The sequence below is a fragment of the Thalassophryne amazonica genome, chromosome 17 (assembly GCF_902500255.1).
Source record: "Thalassophryne amazonica chromosome 17, fThaAma1.1, whole genome shotgun sequence".
Lineage (NCBI taxonomy): Eukaryota > Metazoa > Chordata > Actinopteri > Batrachoidiformes > Batrachoididae > Thalassophryne > Thalassophryne amazonica.
In genome coordinates, this window is record NC_047119.1 from 21984280 (window position 1) to 22006366 (window position 22087).

Sequence of the window (22087 nt, forward strand, 5' to 3'; positions counted from 1 at the left end):
ACTTAGTATCATTTCACAACTGACTTTAAAAGCTGACATTTTGAACAAAATGTCAGTCAAATGTCAATCTCAATTTCCTTTTACAAAGTCAGAATTTTGACTTTTATTGACACTTATAGTCAATATTTTGACTCTATCGTTTCACAGTTCACTTGAAAGTTTAAATTTTTAATGATGTAATAAAGTAAAGAATTTCAAAGCCTAAATTTTGAATCAAAATCTCATGATTGCAATTTACAAAGTTGAAATTTTGATCTTTTTGATGTACAAAGTCAAATTTTTAACTTGGTATCTCATAATTACTGCTTTGAAATTCAGCTCTTTGCCTTTCTGATCATCATTTGAACTTGCTGTGGACACACACACACACACACACACACACACACACACACACACACACACACACACACACACACACACACACACACACACACACACATATATATATATATATATATACACCAGCTTTTTTAATTCTCCAGGCAGAAAGGGGCTTCCATACATGGGAGCTACAATAGTCTTTGGAAGATTTTATACAGTTCTCAGGAATTTCAATGATTCAATGATGAATAGCTTCTTTCTAAATGGCGTTCCATCATGGTGCACCACTGAAGCATCTCGCTGATGCTTCGATGAAGATGACCGAGCGTTATCTGACACAGTCATCAAAAATTCCCCATTCGTGTCTTGCAGGCTGAAGGTCTGACATTGAAGACCATACATGATCAGAAAGCTCTGCCTTCCTAACCAACAGTCATCCCATTGGGGCAGTCACTTACAGGACCTCTGCAGTGTTTCTGCCACTGAAGCCCCTCATTCACATGCACAATTCTCCTTAACCACCATTAACACAAAACAGCAGATGTCCAGCACTTAGAAAGGTGACGTGTGATAGATGCTGTGTCTATTGTGTATTGATGCCTCTTCTCTTTATTCACTGATTTGTTCAGGTTTGTTTAAGTTTGTTTTAACACAGAAAAAAAAACACTGTCCTGCAGCCAGACATTCAACAGTTTCTTCATTTCAAATTGCCTCATGTTCTGTTTGTCATCCGGAACCATTCTGGAACCATGCTTCCCGTCATCCTGTCACTCTTGAGGAACAGCCTCAGCAGCTTCTCTGCCCACAACTTCTCCCACCGAGGCTGTCTCCCGATCCTTCTCCGGTTCTGCCTGTCTAAGGCTCTGTTGGTTCGGGTTTGGGTTGTTTTGGCTGCTCCACGACTTGCTCCTGCTACGGCTGGGCTCCAGAGACGGTCGTGCCCCGCTGCCATTTACGGATGCCTTCGCCCTGTAGCACAAGCCGCACACCAAACCGATGAAGGCCCGCCTCATCTCCCTGCTGGCCAGAGTGTAAATGATGGGGTTCAAGGCCGAGTTCAGCACAGCCACCGCGATGAACCAGTCGGCCTTGTAGAGGATGGAGCAGCGCCTGCGCTGCTCGCATGCCACATCCACCAGGAGCAGGACAAAAATGGGTGTCCAGCAAGCGATGAACACTCCGACTACAATGATGACGGTGCGCAGAAGGGACATGGCGTGCTCAGAGTTGCTGTGCTTGCTGACCTTTTGGCTGCTGGACTTGACCAGGATGTAGATTCGGACGTAAAGGACTGAGATGGCCAAGAGCAAAGCCATGAAAACTGTGATGCAGAAAGCAACGTACTTCTTGGTGTAAAGGGGAAGCACCGTGGAGCAATCGGGGAGGTTCTCGAGACAGTTCCATCCGAGGATGGGCAAAGCTCCAAGAGAAACCGCAATCACCCAGCAGGTTCCTATCAACAGAAACACTCTGTAGTTCTTGTTGGCCTCGTAAGGCCTCATTTTGATCATAGTCAGGTGTCTTTCTATTGCAATAGCCAGGAGGCTAAAGATGGATGCGCCTAGCGCAACAAACATGCTGCCCTCTCTGATGAACCAGAGAGCAGGTGAAAGCTGCAGCGTCTTCTCTCCGGACAGCAGAAGGTTGACCAGGTAAGCTATTCCAGCCAGCATGTCGCACAACGCCAGGTTGCCAATGAAGAAGTACATGCGGTTGTGGAAGCGGTGGTTTCTCCATATGGCGACGAGCACGGTGAGGTTCTCAAGAACAATGAAGCTGCATATGATGAGGAACACAATGGTTTTGGTGTCCACAGCGCCGCCGCTTGAGCCGACGGTGGGCCGGTGGTCCAGCTTTCCCGTGTAGTTGTAGTGAAGGTATATCTGAGGGTTGATCATCTTCACAGCACCAGAAGCTGACGCCGGATGTCACACGTGAGCAGGGAGTCCGGCGTCAGAGGTTCCAGCACGTTAGACTGCAAGACGTGAGGAGCAGAGAACATTTAAACATTGATTTAGAACAAACAAAAAAATGTTAAAAATTATTATTTCAGATACTTGGGTACTTGGACTGCAGTATGAGATTTTTTATTTATTTATTACTATTATTATTATTATTATTATGAATCAGATTTTTCTCATCTGGATGGTTCACATTCATGTTAGTTCTTGACTTGTGTCTGATTGGACTGTTCTGTCAGAAGAAATGTCATTACAGATCAGATATAAATTTATTCCAGAATCACAAGGACCATGTTCACATTAAACAATTGAAGACACCTAAATTAGAATCTTTAAATGTATTTATTTATTTATTGCCCATTTATGATGGGAGATATTTTCTGTGTACTTTGAACACACCAAATCAACCAGACCACCAGATCATTTGTTTTAAATGTGGGCCACTTGGGTTCCATTCTTGTGTTAGATTCAGTTCTTTTCAGTTGGTACTGTGCAGGTGAACCAGATTTGATACAGAAAATCAGACTGGGGTTGTTCACACTACTCAGAATCTATCCAACCTATTTCACATGCGGGGAAGAAAAGCTTGATTCAGGTCAATAAAACCAGTAATGTGAACCTAGCTGTATATGTGGTTATGAATCAATTGCTAACATAAAAGAGAATCACATACACACCCACTAAAAAAATCTAAATAAATTCATCTATCAAAAAATCAGGTCATTTCAACCAATAATGTGATTGCAGCCGTATGTGTGGTTGTACATTTGATTTGTGTCTGGTGTCTGTGAAAACAGTCAGATTGAATACAGATTAATGACAAACTCGAAGGTAAATAGCTCAGATTTTAAATTTTACACACACACACACACACACACACACACACACACACACACACACACACACACACACACACACACACACACACACACACACACACACACACACACACACACACATAAACATATAAATGTGGCAAAAATAAGATTGGGGTAATTTCAAACAGTAATGTGAATGTAGCTCAAGTTCATGCCATGATGGCAATGAACATTTGTTTTGTTCAGATTTTTTTTTTATGTGACAAAAAGTGGAACCCTGCCAGTAAAACACAAAACCAATCTGAAATCTATTTTCAACACAAACATTAATAACATTTTATTTATGAGGATCTTACACAGATGGGGTTTGTCTATGTATATTGATATCATGTAGTACGTCATTTATGTTTAGCACTGTACACAACTCCTCACAATTGAATAGATAAATCATAAAAAGCTGATTTTTTTCAAGTAATGCATACAGTCCTTGCTTTGGTAAAGCTATAGAAGTTTTTTTTAAACTACCCTTTTTATTTTCTTTTTATTCTTTTTCCTGAAAATAAAACCTTGTGAAATACTTCAGATGCAACAATAAGTTTTGTACATCACCTTGCTATCACGATCACTCTCTAAAACAAAAGCTCATCTGCAAACATCAAGAAATCTTCAGCTTCATGCATTCGGTCCTGGTTTCACTTCAAATGAGACAAACGTGCACCAGTTCATAAACTTACTGTGGGATCCGGGTTCAGTTGAAAGCCAAACATTGCATTGCTGAGGGTTTGAGCCTTTGTATTCCACAGACTTTCTGCTGGACTCTCTCTCAGGACTCCTCGCATCTGAATCCGGAGATGTGGCCGTTGAGCTGGAAGTCACACCCCTCCCTCAGCCTGAGCTCCTGCAGGCTCCACAAACAATATCACAGTCCTGTGCCGCACAGCAGGAATTCATCCATTCATATTTCTGTTCCATTTATGCTCACTTAAAAACACAACCAACAGCTACAAATAAATGAAATATTGAGTTATTCTATTCATTAAATGACTATAGTATAAATTGTTAAATGTAGTCTACAGCGGTTGCACATAGGACCAGTGTTAAATAAACTCCGATAGTGTTAAATTGATCACAATGTAAAGTTAATCTCAATGTTGACCAAACCAATTTAACACTCGATGAGAGTTAATTTAACATGATCATACAGTAGAATTAAGACTGTGAGATTAGTGACAAGGCTTGAAAAGTAGGGGTGTGCAAAGCAGATATTTTGGATGAGTAACAAAATAAAAAAAAAAAAAAAATGCTGAAATAATGTGATCAGATACAAAAAAAAAAAAACATTCAATCTGAGTCTGATATAACATGTTTGACTCACCTTATGAGTTACACCCAGAAGAGGTAACATAAAAATCCATCTCACCCGTAAATATTAAAGGATTATTAACCAAGTGCAAGGTCTGTACGGAAAAAAATATCATACTGAGGTGCTGACAGTACGGGCCGAGCGTTGGTGAGGTCAGTGTGAAAAACACCAAGCTCTGATATTCCTGTACAGACAAACCAAGCGAGGTTAATAATTTTTTTATTATATATATATATATATAAACATGTGAACTTACGGTATTGCCCCAAGGTATGTCCGCCTTGGTTTTTCTAATCGGGTTTTTAGCTTTCTGGTTTGTAACGAATGTAATACACGTTCTGGACTGATTGTCATGCAACCAGTCTGATATGTGAAAATATCAGACCGAAAATCAGCCAATCAGAGCGCACGTACCGTCGCAGTCATATACTAATATTAGTACAGTATATTTCCCATATTCAGAAATGGAAGAATTTTGTAACATGATTTCAGACACCCCTAAAGTGGATGGTACTATTTCATCATATCAACCTGCTTCACGCCTGTCAGTTCAGGTAACTAACATTAGCTCGCTAATGCTAATGTTTGCCATGCGTTATGTCAACATTAGCACCCAGACTCTCATTGTAGAATTCATACTTTGTTTTCCAGTATTGTACATTGCTGTGGTTTCCACCCTCATTCAACACCCTAAAATGTTCTCGCATTGCGTCATAACATGACGTTCCAACAGCAAAAAAAAAGCCTGTAATCTGCCATCTGTGCAGCTGATTTAACATCTTTCCTGAAGTAATTGTATTTGACACTAACTTAACTGCACACGTTAAGACGTTTGCAGCCCATCCTTTGTTCTGATCCTTCTGTAGTGACCTCACATCCAGGAAGGATGGGCAGGACCAGCCGCCAGCAGTGGAAATCGCACAGAGTCAAAGCGGGACTTTAAAGCCAGATGAGTCTCTAAAATTAGGCTGAAATGAAAGTGACAAAAAAGGGAACTGCGCTGTAGAGAGTCTGAGAAAGTGCGGGTTAAAAACAAACAAACAACAACACATCATTTTCTTGAACTTCAGGCACAGTTCGCCGACTCAGAACCAAAGAATTTAGATGCCATTCCCCAATCAGAGCACATGCTGTCCTGCAACAGAGACCAATCCATTAAACAGCAGATCTCATCCCGTGTCTGTGGTTATTAACCAAGAGGAATGTTTTGTGTGGTTGAATAAATGGCCGTGGTCTGGCGGGGGTCCATTTGCATTGTTACGGTCACAATTCTCAGTGATTTCCTGCAGCTCGCAGTGTGCCAGCAGCAATGGGGAAAATCTCAGCAGAAAAGCCAAATGCTTACTGTGGACCCACTGCAAATCTGGGACCAATCACTGAGCGGTTCTCCATAAAGGCAGCTGGATTAACACAGCCGGAGTGGGGTTGGAAAAACCTTGTGTCGTTGAGCGAGCAACAGTGATGTGGAGTTAAACCTCTGGGCAAATATGAAACCATCAGCCTGCGCAAACCCATAATATGTGGTTGGACTGAGTTGATGTGTATTCATAGAATGCTGTAGGAGAGATGGGTGGAGGGTTTTCACTTTTTGCAGGACCACCCTCACTAAAACGCTATTTCATTGGCAACCGCTTCTTTGGTTTCAGTGAGACTGAATTTTCCTGTCATGTGTGTCAGCAGGACAGTAATTAAACTTTTCTTCTAGCTGCCGTTTTCCAACGTCAAGAGCCGGAGCATCGAGGTTTTGCCTCAATCATCACTCTACCATATGTGTGATTTCCTGTTCCCATTATAATGCTGTATTATTTAACATCTACAAGCTGCAACCCCTCATTTCAACATACGTTAGCGGGCCTGGCAGCTGGTGAAAATGTTCTGAGAAAATTTCCACATCTCAGACTGTTGGCCTGATATTCATGCAAGTTTTTTCTTTTCTTTAAAAGTGTGTCAAAATAATTGGTGGTATTGAAAAATAAATAACAGTAAGACTGCAGGAGGGATACATATACATATATATATACATATATATATATATATATATATATATATATATATATATATACATACGAGGTCTATCAGAAAAGTATCCGACCTTATTATTTTTTCAAAAACCATATGGATTTGAATCACGTGTGATTACATCAGACATGCTTGAACCCTCGTGGGCATGCGAGAGTTTTTTCACGCCTGTCGGTTACGTCATTCGCCTGTGGGCAGTCTTTGAGTAAGGAGTGGCCCACCATCTCGTCGATTTTTTCATTGTTTAGGAATGGCTCAGAGACTGCTGCTTTGTTTGATCAAAATTTTTTCAAAACTGTAAGGCACAACTGAGTGGACACCATTCAATAAATTCAGCTGGTTTTCGGTAAAAATTTTAACGGCTGATGAGAGATTTTGGTCTGGTAGTGTCGCTTTAAGGACGGCCCACGGCGCCTGACGGCGATCTGCGCTTCGAGGCGGCAGCGTCTCGCCGTTTCAAGTTGAAAACTTCCACATTTCAGGCTCTGTTGATCCAGTAAGTCGTCAGAGAACAGAGAACTTTCAGAAGAAGTCGGCATGAGGAGTTTATTCGGACATTCCGTTGTTAACGGACATTTTGTAATGAAAGAACATGCGGGCAGAGTCGCATGTCGGGCCAGACCCGACCGCGGGGGGTCGCGACAGGAAAATCACCTCTGTTGGAAACCTTAACGGGCAAGTTGGAACATGCCCAAGCTGTTAAACAATTTCTCAGTTACTCACTTGTTGAAAGCCATCAAAAGCCGCCTGAATTTTACAAATGGTTTTCAACACGGAAGTGTTTTTCCTGTCGCGGCGCACACAGATTCGTCGAGTCGTCACGGAAACGACTCGACAAATTTGCGCGCACGTCTTTCATTAAAAAATGTCCTTAAACAGTGGAATGTCCGCATAAAGTCCTCATGCCGGCCTCTTCTGAATCTTCTCTGTTCTCTCACGACATCCTGGGTGAATTAAGCCTTAAATTAGAATGTTTTCAGGTCGAAACAGGCCAATGACGGCGCCTGGAAGCGCTGCGCGACGTCCCGCTCCGTGGGAAGTCCTTACAGCGACAGAAACACCCCATAATCTCTCATCAGCCGTTAAACTGAATTAATTTCTCGAATAGTGTCCACTCGGATATTCCTCACAGGTCCAGAAAAAATGTTGATAAAACAACGCGCGCCGTCCGCAGCGGCTATTCAGACAAAGAGATTCTGACGGGCGGGGTGGAGCACTCCTCACCCAAGGCCTGCCCACAGGCGAATGACGTCACCGACATGCGTGAAAAAACTCACGCATGCGCACGAGGGTTCAAGCATGTCTGACGTAAAAACATATGAATCAAATCCATTTATTTTTTGCAAAAAATAAAAAGGACCGCTTTTTTCATCACAGACCTCGTATATATGTATATATATATATATATATATATATATATATATATGTAGCGGGATGAAAGTCCCGGGTCCCAATTGAAAAGACGTTCCCGCTAGCTTGGCTAACGGGAAGTTCCCCTTTGGCTGACCTGGTAGAGGAACGGTCTTTTGGTGCGAACCACGTGGGTTCGATCCCCCACCGTCGTCCCGGCCACGAAGGTCCTGCTGCTTCAATCTGGCGTCACGAACAGGATGTGGATCACAGAGTATGCTAACATGCACCTGTGACTTCAGGACAAAGTCAAAAATGGTGGGGAGATGTGTAGCGGGATGAAAGTCCCGGGTCCCAATTGAAAAGACGTTCCCGCTAGCTCGGCTAACGGGGAGTTCCCCTTTGGCTGACCTGGTAGAGGAACGGTCTTTTGGTGCGAGCCACGTGGGTTCGATCCCCCACCATCATCCCAGCCACGAAGGTCCTGCTGCTTTATATATATATATATATATATATATATATATATATATATATATATATATATATATATATACACACTGTGTCTCCAGTTTCAAGTAATATTAAGGTAAAAACTACTAAAATGACAAACAAAGAAACAAACTATTACATTAATTGCTAGAATTTTGTATTTCAAGCCCAATTTTAATATCTATGAATTACCTGAGGTCAAGCGATGGATTGGAATGTCTACCTGAGACCCAGGACCTGGAGCGGCTCTGGGGTACCGTGAATGGCAGATGCAACACTATGTGGCACCGGTGCATGCTCCTAGTCTTGAATTACCTACGGAGCCCCTGGATCCCCCTAAGTCAGACACTGGTGTTAGGCACACCAGAAATGTTTCATTCTAGTTGTGGTGGTGAATTTGCGAGACCTGAAACTGGTAGGTCTGCAACTCAAAACATTTTGGCTCCCCAAGCTGAAGAACTACTGGGGAGGGGTTTATTATTACCTTGTACATTAATAGACAGTTATGACCAAGGGTTTATATACACTCTTCATTGACATGAATGCCATGACAATATTGGACTTTCAATGATCTCTTTTTCTAACTGTATTTTAATTTAGTTTATAATAACAAAAATGATACTTTGATCATTTATTTTTGGGCTTTTTGTAAAAAAAGAAAAAAAAGGCCAACAATATATATATATTATAGCAAACTAATATTTGATTAAATGGCCCTTTGAGGTTTTGACATTGAACAGAAGCCAGCAACAAGTTTCTAGCAGAATTATAGTTGAATGTTTGACCATTTTTCTTCAGAATTGGTAGATCAACTAAATTATTGGTTTCCTGGCATGGCCCATGTTTTAAACACATTCCAGATATTTTTGATGGTGTTGACAACATTGTTGTGTGGGCCGCTGAAGAGGAGGTACTGCTGGCCCACCACCACCAGTCGGCGCCCTGCTTGGAGTGCGGGCTTCAAGCATGAGAGGGCGCCGAGACAGAGAGTGACAGCTGTCACTCATTTACACTAGCTGTCACCAATCACCTGCAGCTCTACAAAAGCCGGATCATTACTCCACCTCCTTGCCGAGAAATCACCTACCGTTGAAGGTAACCTTCTCTGCTGATTATCGTTGTATCTAACATTGTTCTGTGTGCAGCCGTATTCCTGTGGATTGAGTCTGAAGCTGGATTGGCGGATAGTGGGAGTGCGACGTTCTTCGCCTCTTACTCCATCCAGGGAAGAGACTAACAGGAGCTGCACGGGTGAAATTGTGTTTGGAGGTGGAGGTTTTCCCTCCTTGAAGACCTGTAGAAAAAGGATTACTGGGTGTGTGGATACACACTCATCATTACTGTTTTTGTCATCTTCTGCCAGCAGTACCAGGGTCTGCAACAGAAGACGGTGACCACCTGGGGACTCAGGACTTGGCGGCTCCGGTGTTCTTCAGGCCGTTGGTGGTGGAAGCTGTGTGGGTCCCGGCTCTCCGATCGCCAGAGGTCTCCTATCTTCGAGCCTGCCCGCACGTCACCTTGTGTATAATTGGCATTATCTGTGTCTGTATTCAGTTGTGCGTTTCACAACATTAAATTGTTACTCTTTGTCTTATCCATTGTCCGTTCATTTGCGCCCCCTGTTGCGGGTCCGTGTTACGACCCTCTCCCAACAAACATGGCTTTAAGCATAAATGGCATAACCAACTTTGATGCAGGTTTGGGAGTCAGTGCCCTGTTGGTAGCCCCAACTGTGCCCAACTTTTGACCATCTAGCTGTTGGTTTGTGGTTTCCTTCTTCATTACTGCATTCACATTCACATTCACATTGTGTAAGGCACCAGCTCCAATGGAAGAAAAACAGCCCAGAAACATGATGCTACCACCACCATGCTTATCAGTTTGCCCCATGTTCTTGAAGTTTACTCCTCCAAACGTATCTCTGGCTATTGTGCTGAAACAACTCAAGCTTCAATTGCTCTAACATAAAACTTTAGCAGATTTTTTTCCCCCTTTGTCCACATGGTCAGATGCAAAGTTTAGTTGAGCTTGAAGGTATTGATTTTGGAGTAGCGAGTTCCTTCTTGCATGGAAGACTCTCAGTCCATGGTGATGTAAAATATTGTCTAGATTGTCAACAGTCTTGATGTTCACCTCTTTTGCTCTGTATGCACCACTCTGCTTTTAATCATTGGTGATTGATCTCTGCTCTCTTCCACAGCATGTCTTTTTCCTGATTCTCTCCCTTCAGCCACAACCAGTCCCAGCAGAAGACTGCCCCTCCCTGAGCCTGGTTCTGCTGGGTTTCTTCCTGTTAAAAGGGAGTTTTCCTTCCCACTGTCGCCAAGTGCTTGCTCATAGGGGGTCGTTTTGACCGTTGGGGTTTTCTGTAATTATTGTATGGCTTTTGCTTTACAATATAAAGCGCCTTGGGGCGACTGTTGTTGTGATTTGGCGCTATATAAATAAAATTGATTGATTTGATTTGATGTCCAACTCATTAGTGATTTCTGACTTGTTGCTAATCATCTGAACCAAGTTTCTGTCAGGTTGGATGGCACTTTAGGTCTTTTGCCAGAACCTCTCAAAGTGGCTACGCCTCACAATCACTTGAACTAACAAACAATTATTTCAACTGATGATCTGTGAAATAGTTTTTTTTTTTTTTAGAAATGCCTCCAAAATACATTCCATAGTCATGTGAAGCTACTATCTTTCTTCTCAGATCTGCACTGACCGCCTTGGACTTGTGTGTTGTGTGTTGGTTCATCCAGTGAGTGCTGCCCACAAAACACGTTTTATGTTGGCACAGAGAAGCTACCAGCTGTTGTCAATCATAACCACTAATAAGAACTTAAAAGGCCTTGCCAATTAAAAGACATTTGGAACTTTCAGCACTACTGAATTAATAATTTAAGTGAGTGTGTGCATGTCTCACACCCTGTGTTGATTTCAGTAAACACAAAGTAAATTACAACCTGTGCATCAAATTCTTATGCATTTCTATTTAAAAAGCATTTTAGACAAACATCCTAACATTAGACAATCAAAAAATAAAACAGTTCAAAGAAATTATTGCATGAAATTATTGCATGCTCAATGTTAACATAAAATTCATGCCCATAAATGTCCATAAACGTCTGCACACAACTGTAGGAGCGCTTGACATAAACTAGACACCCTCCCAGTTGATTAACTAGCTGGACCTGAGGGGTGGGGTTTGGTGGGGGTATGCACTTTGCTCCATTGTTGGTTTCCTTAAGTGAAGCCTGCTCCCTCAGCTGAGAAACTGGTAATTCTGAGATTTATCAGGATGGACCTCCAGCTCCCCTAGTTAAGAAGCTGAAAGGAATTGGAAAAACCTTAAACTAGGCCCCCACAGTTGTACCATTTATCTGGATAGACCTCAGACTACCCATTTAAGAAACTGGCTGCATCTGTCAAATTTTGCCTCAAAACAGTTTGACTCCTCCACTTAAAAACCCACAGAATTTGCAGACACATTAACAACTTGGCTGTAGACAGATATAAGAATTTAATACGTTTTTGATTCAAGGCATAAGCATACGATATTCATTATTAAGCATAATGCAAATATAAGAGCAGTGTGCACTTACCATACAACAGGAATGTGAGCATGTGCATTCATATTAATTCTAATGCAGTTTATTCAACTGGTTAGCCTAACCGCTTTCAGTCAGCGCAGAGAACTAATGGTTAAATGAAAATGACCGGCTAAAGACAAGGGCCTTATACTTTAGTGCTATAAGCACATTACAAATCTATTTGGCCAGGATCACTGTAGCCATTACTTTGTTGGGGTTTGCCTTGTTCAAGCACTCAACCATTCATTAGTGTGCAATCATTGGGGTCAGAGCCATGGGCCGTGGGTGCATACATGTGCAATTAAATCAAATCCCTGCCTTTAATTTCACCTTCTACATTTTGAGGCAACAGCACACCCCATGAGTTTGGGCTACGAATCTGAGGCGGACTGTCCCCTCCTGTCCTGTGGCTTTGTGGCCGCAGTATTTCTAGGCACCGCGGTCTTTTGCATGCAACTGAACAGTACAAGGCCTCACAGGACATTTCTAAGGCATAATTTCAGCTGTGGCACAGTTTAGACTAGGATCGGCCAACTTCAGAAGGCCACACAAACAGGGATAGGTCTTTATTTCTGTCATTTCTCAACACTTGAGTGAATTTTATTGCTTTGCACTCCATTCCCTGTAAAATGCAATGCTTTAGCATTTGTTCAGCTGACAGATGTAATGAGATGGTTGTGATTCTGCCATACACAGGAGGGATTCTGCCCATTTGCCTGAGTACACAAATGCTCCTCAGCCTGCTGTGCAGTGTAACACTGGCTGACATTCCCAAATTACATCACACAGAACATGGAAAACAACTAAAACCAACTTTTTCAGTGGTCTGCACTCACTGTAAGGGCTTCTACTATAACTAACAATCTCTGCAACATAATCTCCTTTACACATATAATACAGTTTTTATTGTTTCCCTTAGCAAAAAGACGTTTATTCAAGTGTACTATGAGTATACATATTTTTTTACTAAAACTGAGGAAGTATACTTGAAGGTGACTTTTTATGAACTATATTTTATATACTTAAGAATAGTATAGTGAAGTATACTTGGCTTATACTGAAAAGTATAAACAAAAGTCTAAGTACATTAATACTAAGACTTACAATTAGTCCAATTATTTGACTCAGACTCAGTTACTTTTACCTAGATTCAGTTAGTTTAATGATTCAGTTACTTTTTTTGAAGATTAAATTAGTTTTGAAGTCATATTCAGAAACATTTTATGTTCATTTGGCTGTATCATACTCCTTTTTTAAAATCCATTAGCTTTCAGGTAGCCTTATATTTACGGACTATTCATGAACATTTAAAGTAGCTGCATATTTGGATGTTTATATGTTCTATCATCTTTCAGTCTTCTTTGTATTCTGTCTGGTTTATATTCATATTATAGTTCTTATTTTTAGTTAGCTATGGTGTTCCATTAATTTTAGATTCCATTAGCTTTCAGCTGCTAGCCTTATATTTAGGGACTGTTCATGAACATTTAAAGTAGCTGCATATTTGGTTATTGATATGTTCTGTCATCTTTCAGTCTTCTTTATATTCTGTTAGGTTTATATTCATATAGTTCTTGTAGTGTATATAGTGTTCATTTGTTTTAGCTTCTGTTAGCTTTTAGCTAGCTTAATGTTTCAGTATATTCACTTACAGCAGCTGTATATTCAGTAAATTTTGCATTCAGTGGGGTTTCAATCATCATGGTCTGTTAGGGTTATATTCACTTGGTTCTTAATAGTTGTACATTCAGTGTTTCTAGATTTTGGTTGCATTATGCTAGCTTTTTATTCTATTAACTTTATTCAATATTTTGTCATTACCCATGATGCAACGTGGCACAGCACTGTGGCTCATGATTGCAAAATTGTTGGAAGAGTTCCGCTTTGTGTTTATCACTGTGCGTTCACATATAGGTACGGTCAGATCTACATCACTTCTGCCGCCATTTTGGATTGCTGCTGAAAACAAACTGTTTATTTGCAAAGGCTGTTTATTCACAAAGGCCTGCCGATCGGGTCATGCCAAATGGCATATGAGTATTTAGAGAGCAAAGGTTGGTGTGCAAAAGTTGCTGCAGTTAAGAAGCTCGTAGTTGGATCTTGGGATTAAGCTGAAGGCCCACCGCAAGGCGAGCTGCCGTCTGTCCCAGCCCCTGCCTCTCAGTGCCCCCTCGATGATCTTAGCTGAGTGTCCCGCAGGGTCTGAAGTGTTTACTTTGAATAAATTAGAGTGTTCAAAGCAGGCCCGGTCGCCTGAATACCTCAGCTAGGAATAATGGAATAGGACTCTGGTTCTATTTTGTGGGTTTTCTTTCTCTGAAGTGAGGCCATGATTAAGAGGGACGGCCGGGGGCATTCGTATTGTGCTGCTAGAGGTGAAATTCTTGGACCGGCGTAAGATGGACGAAAACGAAAGCATTTGCCAGGAATGTTTTCAATAATAAAGAACGAAAGTCGGAGGTTCGAAGACGATCAGATACCGTCGTAGTTCCGTCTATAAACGATGCCAACTAGCAATCTGGCAGCATTATGCCCATGACCATCCTCATTTACTCGGTTGATAGCAGCCAGCCACTTATCCCTTCTGTCTGGACTTTTGTGGTGGTTTGGGAGCTTGAAAAAAACGCAGTTTTCGATTTTTTAACTTATCGTGGCATTCTCTGTGAAAACCGGTGTATATTAATTATAAAAAAAACGTGGCAGAACGATGCGAGTGCGATGGACATCAAGTACGAAATGATGAGTGCGACAGCGGTTTGTTTTCAGTGACTGGCTGGTTGCTATGTGCATTGCTATGTGCGCGTGCATCAGGGACCCGGATGTCCGACCATACTTATCCATCACTAACATTTCAGAAGCTTCAGGATGACTATTCTAAGATCTTCAAATGCTTAGGGGACCGTCAACAAAGCAAACGGCGCATATCAATAAATACTTTCAGTGTATTATTGTTGGAGCACAGCGCCAAACTGGAACTCTTCCAGTGATTTTGTATACACTGCTTTCTCTTGGCATCATATTCATTAGTTTTAATTAAATAAATGCATAAAATGTATACAATAAAAAGTATTTAATCACTTTACATTCAGATGGCTTCATACAAATTACGAGGTTGACATAAGAACACCTCTGTTGCATCATGTCTTATATATCAGAAGACATCTGAAAGGTCGGCTCATGTCTCTTGTGTCTTTGGGCAAACTCAAGTCTAGATTTCATATGTTTTTCTGCCAAATATAACTGTGGAACCAAGAGCTATAAACAAGCTCTCGGGTCATCCAGTGGTGGTTTTCTAACTGACAGAGATCCAGATCTAGAGAAGGAGCATTTAGTTCCACGGGTTCCACTCGCTTCTGTGTGGGGTTAAATTATAATGTAGTTTTCTATTTTGTGGTCAAATGTGTAAATTGGCTTCTTAGACTGTAAACTGCCCTTACAATCAAGTTAAAATAATAAATGTACGTTACTGAGGTCTCACTGGGTCAGATACACTCTTTTACATAAACTGGGAAAATACTTGCAGGTTTACTGGTGAAACTAAAGTACAAAATATGCATAATAAATGCATATTGAGTGAATGGTAACCTGTACTTAAAATTCTGAATTCTCAAATTCTTTGAGGTGAGGGTTGGGATGGCAATAGAAAATATCAGGAACATGTCTGAAAGGAGCAGTTTCCTTCATTATAATCCCTTTAAATGTTATTTCTCCACTCACTATATGTACTAATAATGAAGAATATGTGTATTTGCGTCATCTGTAAACATCTGCTAAAGTGCTGATGTCGCAGTGCATCCTAATTGTGTCCGTGTCACTACAGAATGGGTTAGGTAGTTTGTACTAACTGATGTTAGTAGCAGGGGTGGTAGCCAAGCAGTTAAGTGCATTTGTTTTCAGTGCGGAAGGTTCTTGCTTAAAAGGTTGCTTAGAAGGTTCTTGCATGTTCTCCATGTAATATGGAGATGCGTCAGGAAGCATAAAACTTGTGCCAAATCAACATGCAGATCCACCTTGGATCTACTGTGGTGACCCTGAGTGAAAACAAGGGAACAGCCGAAGGAACTTACTTATTAACTGATGTTAGTACACACGGTGCATCTGGAAAGTATTCACAACGCTTCACCTTTTCCACATTTTGTTATGTTATTTTTTTCCTCAAATTCTACACACAATACCCCATATAACAATGTGAAACAACAACAACAATAAAAAAAAACTAAGAAATCACATGTACATAAGTATTCACAGCCTTTGCCATGAAGCTCAAAACTGAGCTCAGGTGCATCCTGTTTGCACTAATTATCCTTGAGAGGTTTCTACAGCTTAATTGGAGTCCACCTGGGGTAAATTCAGTTGAATGTATATGATTTGTAAAGGCACACACCTGTCTGCATATGTGGTCCCACAGTTGAGAGTGCATGTCAGAGCACAAACCAAGCATGAAGTCAAAGGAATTGTCTGTAGACCTCTGAGACAGGATTGTCTAGAGGCACAAATCTGGTGAAAGGTACAGAAACATTTCTGTTGCTTTGAAGGTCCCAATGAGCACAGTGGCCTCCATCATCTGTAAATGGAATCCGTTCGGATCCATCAGGACTCTTCCTAGAGCTGGCCAGCCGTCCAAACTGAGCGATCAGGAGAGAAGGGCCTTGGTCATGGAGATGACCAAGAACCCAATGGTCACTCTGTCAGAGGTCCAGCATTCCTCTGTGGAGAGAGGAGAACCTTCCAGAAGGACAACCATCTCTGCAGCAATCCATCAATCAGGCCTGGATGGTAGAGTGGCCAGACATAAGCCACTCTTTATAGGCCATTGGCCCATTATGTCCACGTGCACCCCCCCACACACACACACACACACACACACACACACACACACACACACACACACACACACACACACACACACACACACACACACACACCTCTACAAAATAATTTGTTTTTAAAGCATCTGGGTCCTCTGAACATGACGTCAACTGGTAACAGTAAATATATTGGATCTCTCTATTAATTTTTCTCAAATATTGGACTCCACCCCCAAAATGTTAAATTTTCTCCAATATCGTGCCATAATTTTTTCTGCACTATGACGTCCACTCGTGTGGCTCACTATGGTCCGATTAATATAAATCAAAAGAAAGGTAATTGTTTACTAGATAAGATGGTATATGTTAAGTTTAGAGTTGACGGTGCCAAATACGTATTTTAAAATTTTGACCTAACAGTTATAACCCACTTTTCCCTGTGAGATCCCGAACAATTATTCAACATTTTAATTCCATATAATACCAAGCTGCAATTAACCTAATAAACAACAGTAATACCTTTTGGGACAGTATACATGAAAATATATTGCATTTGATACCATACATAGCTTCTTACCATAACTAGTCTGTCAGATATAATCACCGCAATAATATTACAAGATTGTGTTATGGGGTGTTGTGAGTATGTAGAATTTTTTGGGGAAAAAATGAATTTACTCCATTTTGGAATGAGGCTGTAACATAACAAAAATTGGAAAAAGGGTCTCGTTGATGCAACAAAGTGAGGGCAGAACAATGACAAACTTCAATAGTCAAATCAAATCAAATCAATTTTATTTATATAGCGCCAAATCACAACAAACAGTTGCCCCAAGGTGCTTTATATTGTAAGGCAAGGCCATACAATAATTACGGGAAAACCCCAACGGTCAAAACGACCCCCTGTGAGCAAGCACTTGGCGACAGTGGGAAGGAAAAACTCCCTTTTAACAGGAAGAAACCTCCAGCAGAACAAGGCTCAGGGAGGGGCAGTCTTCTGCTGGGACTGGTTGGGGCTGAGGGAGAGAACCAGGAAAAAGACATGCTGTGGAGGGGAGCAGAGATCAATCACTAATGATTAAATGCAGAGTAGTGCATACAGAGCAAAAAGAGAAAGAAACACTCAGTGCATCATGGGAACCCCCCAGCAGTCTAAGTCTATAGCAGCATAACTAAGGGATGGTTCAGGGTCACCTGATCCAGCCCTAACTATAAGCTTTAGCAAAAAGGAAAGTTTTAAGCCTAATCTTAAAAGTAGAGAGGGTGTCTGTCTCCCTGATCTGAATTGGGAGCTGGTTCCGCAGGAGAGGAGCCTGAAAGCTGAAGGCTCTGCCTCCCATTCTACTCTTACAAACCCTAGGAACTACAAGTAAGCCTGCAGTCTGAGAGCGAAGCGCTCTATTGGGGTGATATGGTACTATGAGGTCTGTTGTGTGGGCTGCCAGAAGAGGAGGTACTGCTGGCCCACCACCAGAAGGCGCCCTGCCTGAAGTGCGGGCTTCAGGCACGAGAGGGCGCTGCCGCCTCAGGAACAAGCCGTGGTGACAGCTGTCACCACTAATCAACACATCTGGTATAAAAGCAGGAAGACACCTCCACCAAACTGCCGAGATATCATCTTCATCTGGAGGTAATATCCTCAGCCTTTTGTAAATCTGTTTATTGTAAGTGTTTGCAGGAGAACCGGTCGTTTTTGAGGAGGCTGTGCAAGACGGCGCTCTTTTTCAGCTGAGACCGCTGCAACGCGCTGAGTGAGAGGTGGAGGTGGCATTCCCACCAGTGTTACTGGGTGTTCACACACCCACCCTTTGACTGTCCTTTGCTTTCTGCCAGCAGTACCAGATCCGACACGCCGGAGAGGTGGCCACCTGGGGACTCCGGGACTTGGCGGCTCCAGTATTCCTCGGGTTCAGGTGGCGGTGGAAATCGTGTGGTTCCGGTTCGTTTCCAGATGGGCGTCTCCTATCGTCGAGCCTGCCCACACGACACCTTTTGTTAATTGACTGTTGCACATTCTAATTCTGCTGTGTTTGGTTGTGACATTCACACCAGTAAAGTGTTATAATTTGACTCCTTCCATTGTCCGTTCATTTACGCCCCCTGTTGTGGGTCCGTGTCACTACACTTTCCCAACAAGGTCACTAAGATAAGATGGGACCTGATTATTCAAAACCTTATAAGTAAGAAGAAGAATTTTAAATTCTACTCTAGAATTAACAGGAAGCCAATGAAGAGAGGCCAATATGGGTGAGATATGCTCTCTCCTTCTAGTCCCCGTCAGTACTCTAGCTGCAGCATTTTGAATTAACTGAAGGCTTGAATTACAATAGTCCAGCCTAGAGGAAATAAATGCATGAATTAGTTTTTCAGCATCACTCAGACAAGACCTTTCTAATTTTAGAGATATTGCGCAAATGCAAAAAAGCAGTCCTACATATTTGTTTAATATGCGCATTGAATGACATATCCTGATCAAAAATGACTCCAAGATTTCTCACAGTATTACTAGAGGTCAGGGTAATGCCATCCAGAGTAAGGATCTGGTTAGACACCATGTTTCTAAGATTTGTGGGGCCAAGTACAATAACTTCAGTTTTATCTGAGTTTAAAAGCAGGAAATTAGAGGTCATCCATGTCTTTATGTCTGTAAGACAATCCTGCAGTTTAGCTAATTGGTGTGTGTCCTCTGGCTTCATGGATAGATAAAGCTGGGTATCATCTGCGTAACAATGAAAATTTAAGCAATGTTGTCTAATAATACTGCCTAAGGGAAACATGTATAAAGTGAATAAAATTGGTCCTAGCACAGAACCTTGTGGAACTCCATAATTAACCTTAGTCTGTGAAGAAGAGTCCCCATTTACATGAATAAATTGAAATCTATTAGATAAATATGATTCAAACCACCGCAGCGCAGTGCCTTTAATACCTATAGCATGCTCTAATCTCTGGAATAAAATTTTATGGTCAACAGTATCAAAAGCAGCACTGAGGTCTAACAGAACAAGCACAGAGATGAGTCGACTGTCTGAGGCTATAAGTAGATCATTTGTAACCTTCACTAATGCTGTTTCTGTACTATGATGAGTTCTAAAACCTGACTGAAACTCTTCAAATAGACCATTCCTCTGCAGATGATCAGTTAGCTGTTTTACAACTACCCTTTCAAGAATTTGTGAGAGAAAAGGAAGGTTGGAGATTGGCCTATATTTAGCTAAGATAGCTGGGTCAAGTGATGGCTTTTTAAGTAATGGTTTAATTACTGCCACCTTAAAAGCCTGTGGTACATAGCCAACTAATAAAGATAGATTGATCATATTTAAGATCGAAGCATTAATTAATGGTAGGGCTTCCTTGAGCAGCCTGGTAGGAATGGGGTCTAATAGACATGTTGATGGTTTGGAGGAAGTAAGTAATGAAAATAACTCAGACAGAACAATCGGAGAGAAAGAGTCTAACCAAATACCGGCATCACTGAAAGCAGCCAAAGATAACGATATGTCTTTGGGACGGTTATGAGTAATTTTTTCTCTAATAGTTAAAATTTTATTAGCAAAGAAAGTCATGAAGTCATTACTAGTTAAAGTTAAAGGAATACTCGGCTCAATAGAGCTCTGACTGTCAGCCTGGCTACAGTGCTGAAAAGAAACCTGGGGTTGTTCTTATTTTCTTCAAATAGTGATGAGTAGTAAGATGTCCTAGCTTTACGGAGGGCTTTTTTATAAAGCAACAGACTCTTTTTCCAGGCTAAGTGAAGATCTTCTAAATTAGTGAGACGCCATTTCCTCTCCAACTTACGGGTTATCTGATTTAAGCTGCGAGTTTGTGAGTTATACCACGGAGTCAGGCACTTCTGATTTAAGGCTCTCTTTTTCAGAGGAGCTACAGCATCCAAAGTTGTCTTCAATGAGGATGTAAAACTATTGACGAGATACTCTATCTCACTCACAGAGTTTAGGTAGCTACTCTGCACTGTGTTGGTATATGGCATTAGAGAACATAAAGAAGGAATCATATCCTTAAACCTAGTTACAGCGCTTTCTGAAAGACTTCTAGTGTAATGAAACTTATTCCCCACTGCTGGGTAGTCCATCAGAGTAAATGTAAATGTTATTAAGAAATGATCAGACAGAAGGGAGTTTTCAGGGAATACTGTTAAGTCTTCAATTTCCATACCATAAGTCAGAACAAGATCTAAGATATGATTAAAGTGGTGGGTGGACTCATTTACATTTTGAGCAAAGCCAATTGAGTCTAATAATAGATTAAATGCAGTGTTGAGGCTGTCATTCTCAGCATCTGTGTGGATGTTAAAATCGCCCACTATAATTATCTTATCTGAGCTAAGCACTAAGTCAGACAAAAGGTCTGAAAATTCACAGAGAAACTCACAGTAATGACCAGATGGACGATAGATAATAACAAATAAAACTGGTTTTTGGGACTTCCAATTTGGATGGACAAGACTAAGAGTCAAGCTTTCAAATGAATTAAAGCTCTGTCTGGGTTTTTGATTAATTAATAAGCTGGAATGGAAGATTGCTGCTAATCCTTCGCCTCGGCCCGTGCTACAAGTGTTCTGGCAGTTAGTGTGACTCGGGGGTGTTGACTTATTTAAACTAACATATTCATCCTGCTGTAACCAGGTTTCTGTAAGGCAGAATAAATCAATATGTTGATCAATTATTATATTATTTACTAACAGGGACTTAGAAGAGAGAGACCTAATGTTTAATAGACCACATTTAACTGTTTTAGTCTGTGGTGCAGTTGAAGGTGCTATATTATTTTTTCTTTTTGAATTTTTATGCTTAAATAGATTTTTACTGGTTATTGGTGGTCTGGGAGCAGGCACCGTCTCTACGGGGATGGGGTAACGAGGGGATGGCAGGGGGAGAGAAGCTGCAGAGAGGTGTGTAAGACTACAACTCTGCTTCCTGGTCCCAACCCTGGATAGACACGGTTTGGAGGATTTAAGAAAATTGGCCAGATTTCTAGAAATGAGAGCTGCTCCATCCAAAGTGGGATGGATGCCATCTCTCCTAACAAGACCAGGTTTTCCCCAGAAGCTTTGCCAATTATCTATGAAGCCCACCTCATTTTTTGGACACCACTCAGACAGCCAGCAATTCAAGGAGAACATGCAGGTAAACATGTCACTCCCGGTCCGACTGGGGAGGGGCCCAGAGAAAACTATAGAGTCCGACATTGTTTTTGCAAAGTTACACACCGATTCAATATTAATTTTAGTGACCTCCGATTGGCGTAACCGGGTGTCATTACTGCCGACGTGAATTCCAATCTTACCAAATTTACGCTTAGCCTTAGCCAGCAGTTTCAAATTTCCTTCAATGTCGCCTGCTCTGGCCCCCGG

The 22087-nt window shown here is 41.4% G+C and overlaps 1 protein-coding gene across 1 annotated transcript; it reads right to left on the minus strand.

Annotated features, from left to right (window-relative positions):
• Positions 1-447: 447 nt before the first annotated feature.
• LOC117529493 (sphingosine 1-phosphate receptor 3-like) lies at positions 448-2290 on the minus strand. The gene has a single exon (XM_034192294.1). The coding sequence runs from the start codon at positions 2217-2219 to the stop codon at positions 1089-1091; it is 1131 nt and encodes a 376-aa protein (XP_034048185.1). The 5' UTR covers positions 2220-2290; the 3' UTR covers positions 448-1088.
• Between the last annotated feature and the right edge of the window lie 19797 nt (positions 2291-22087).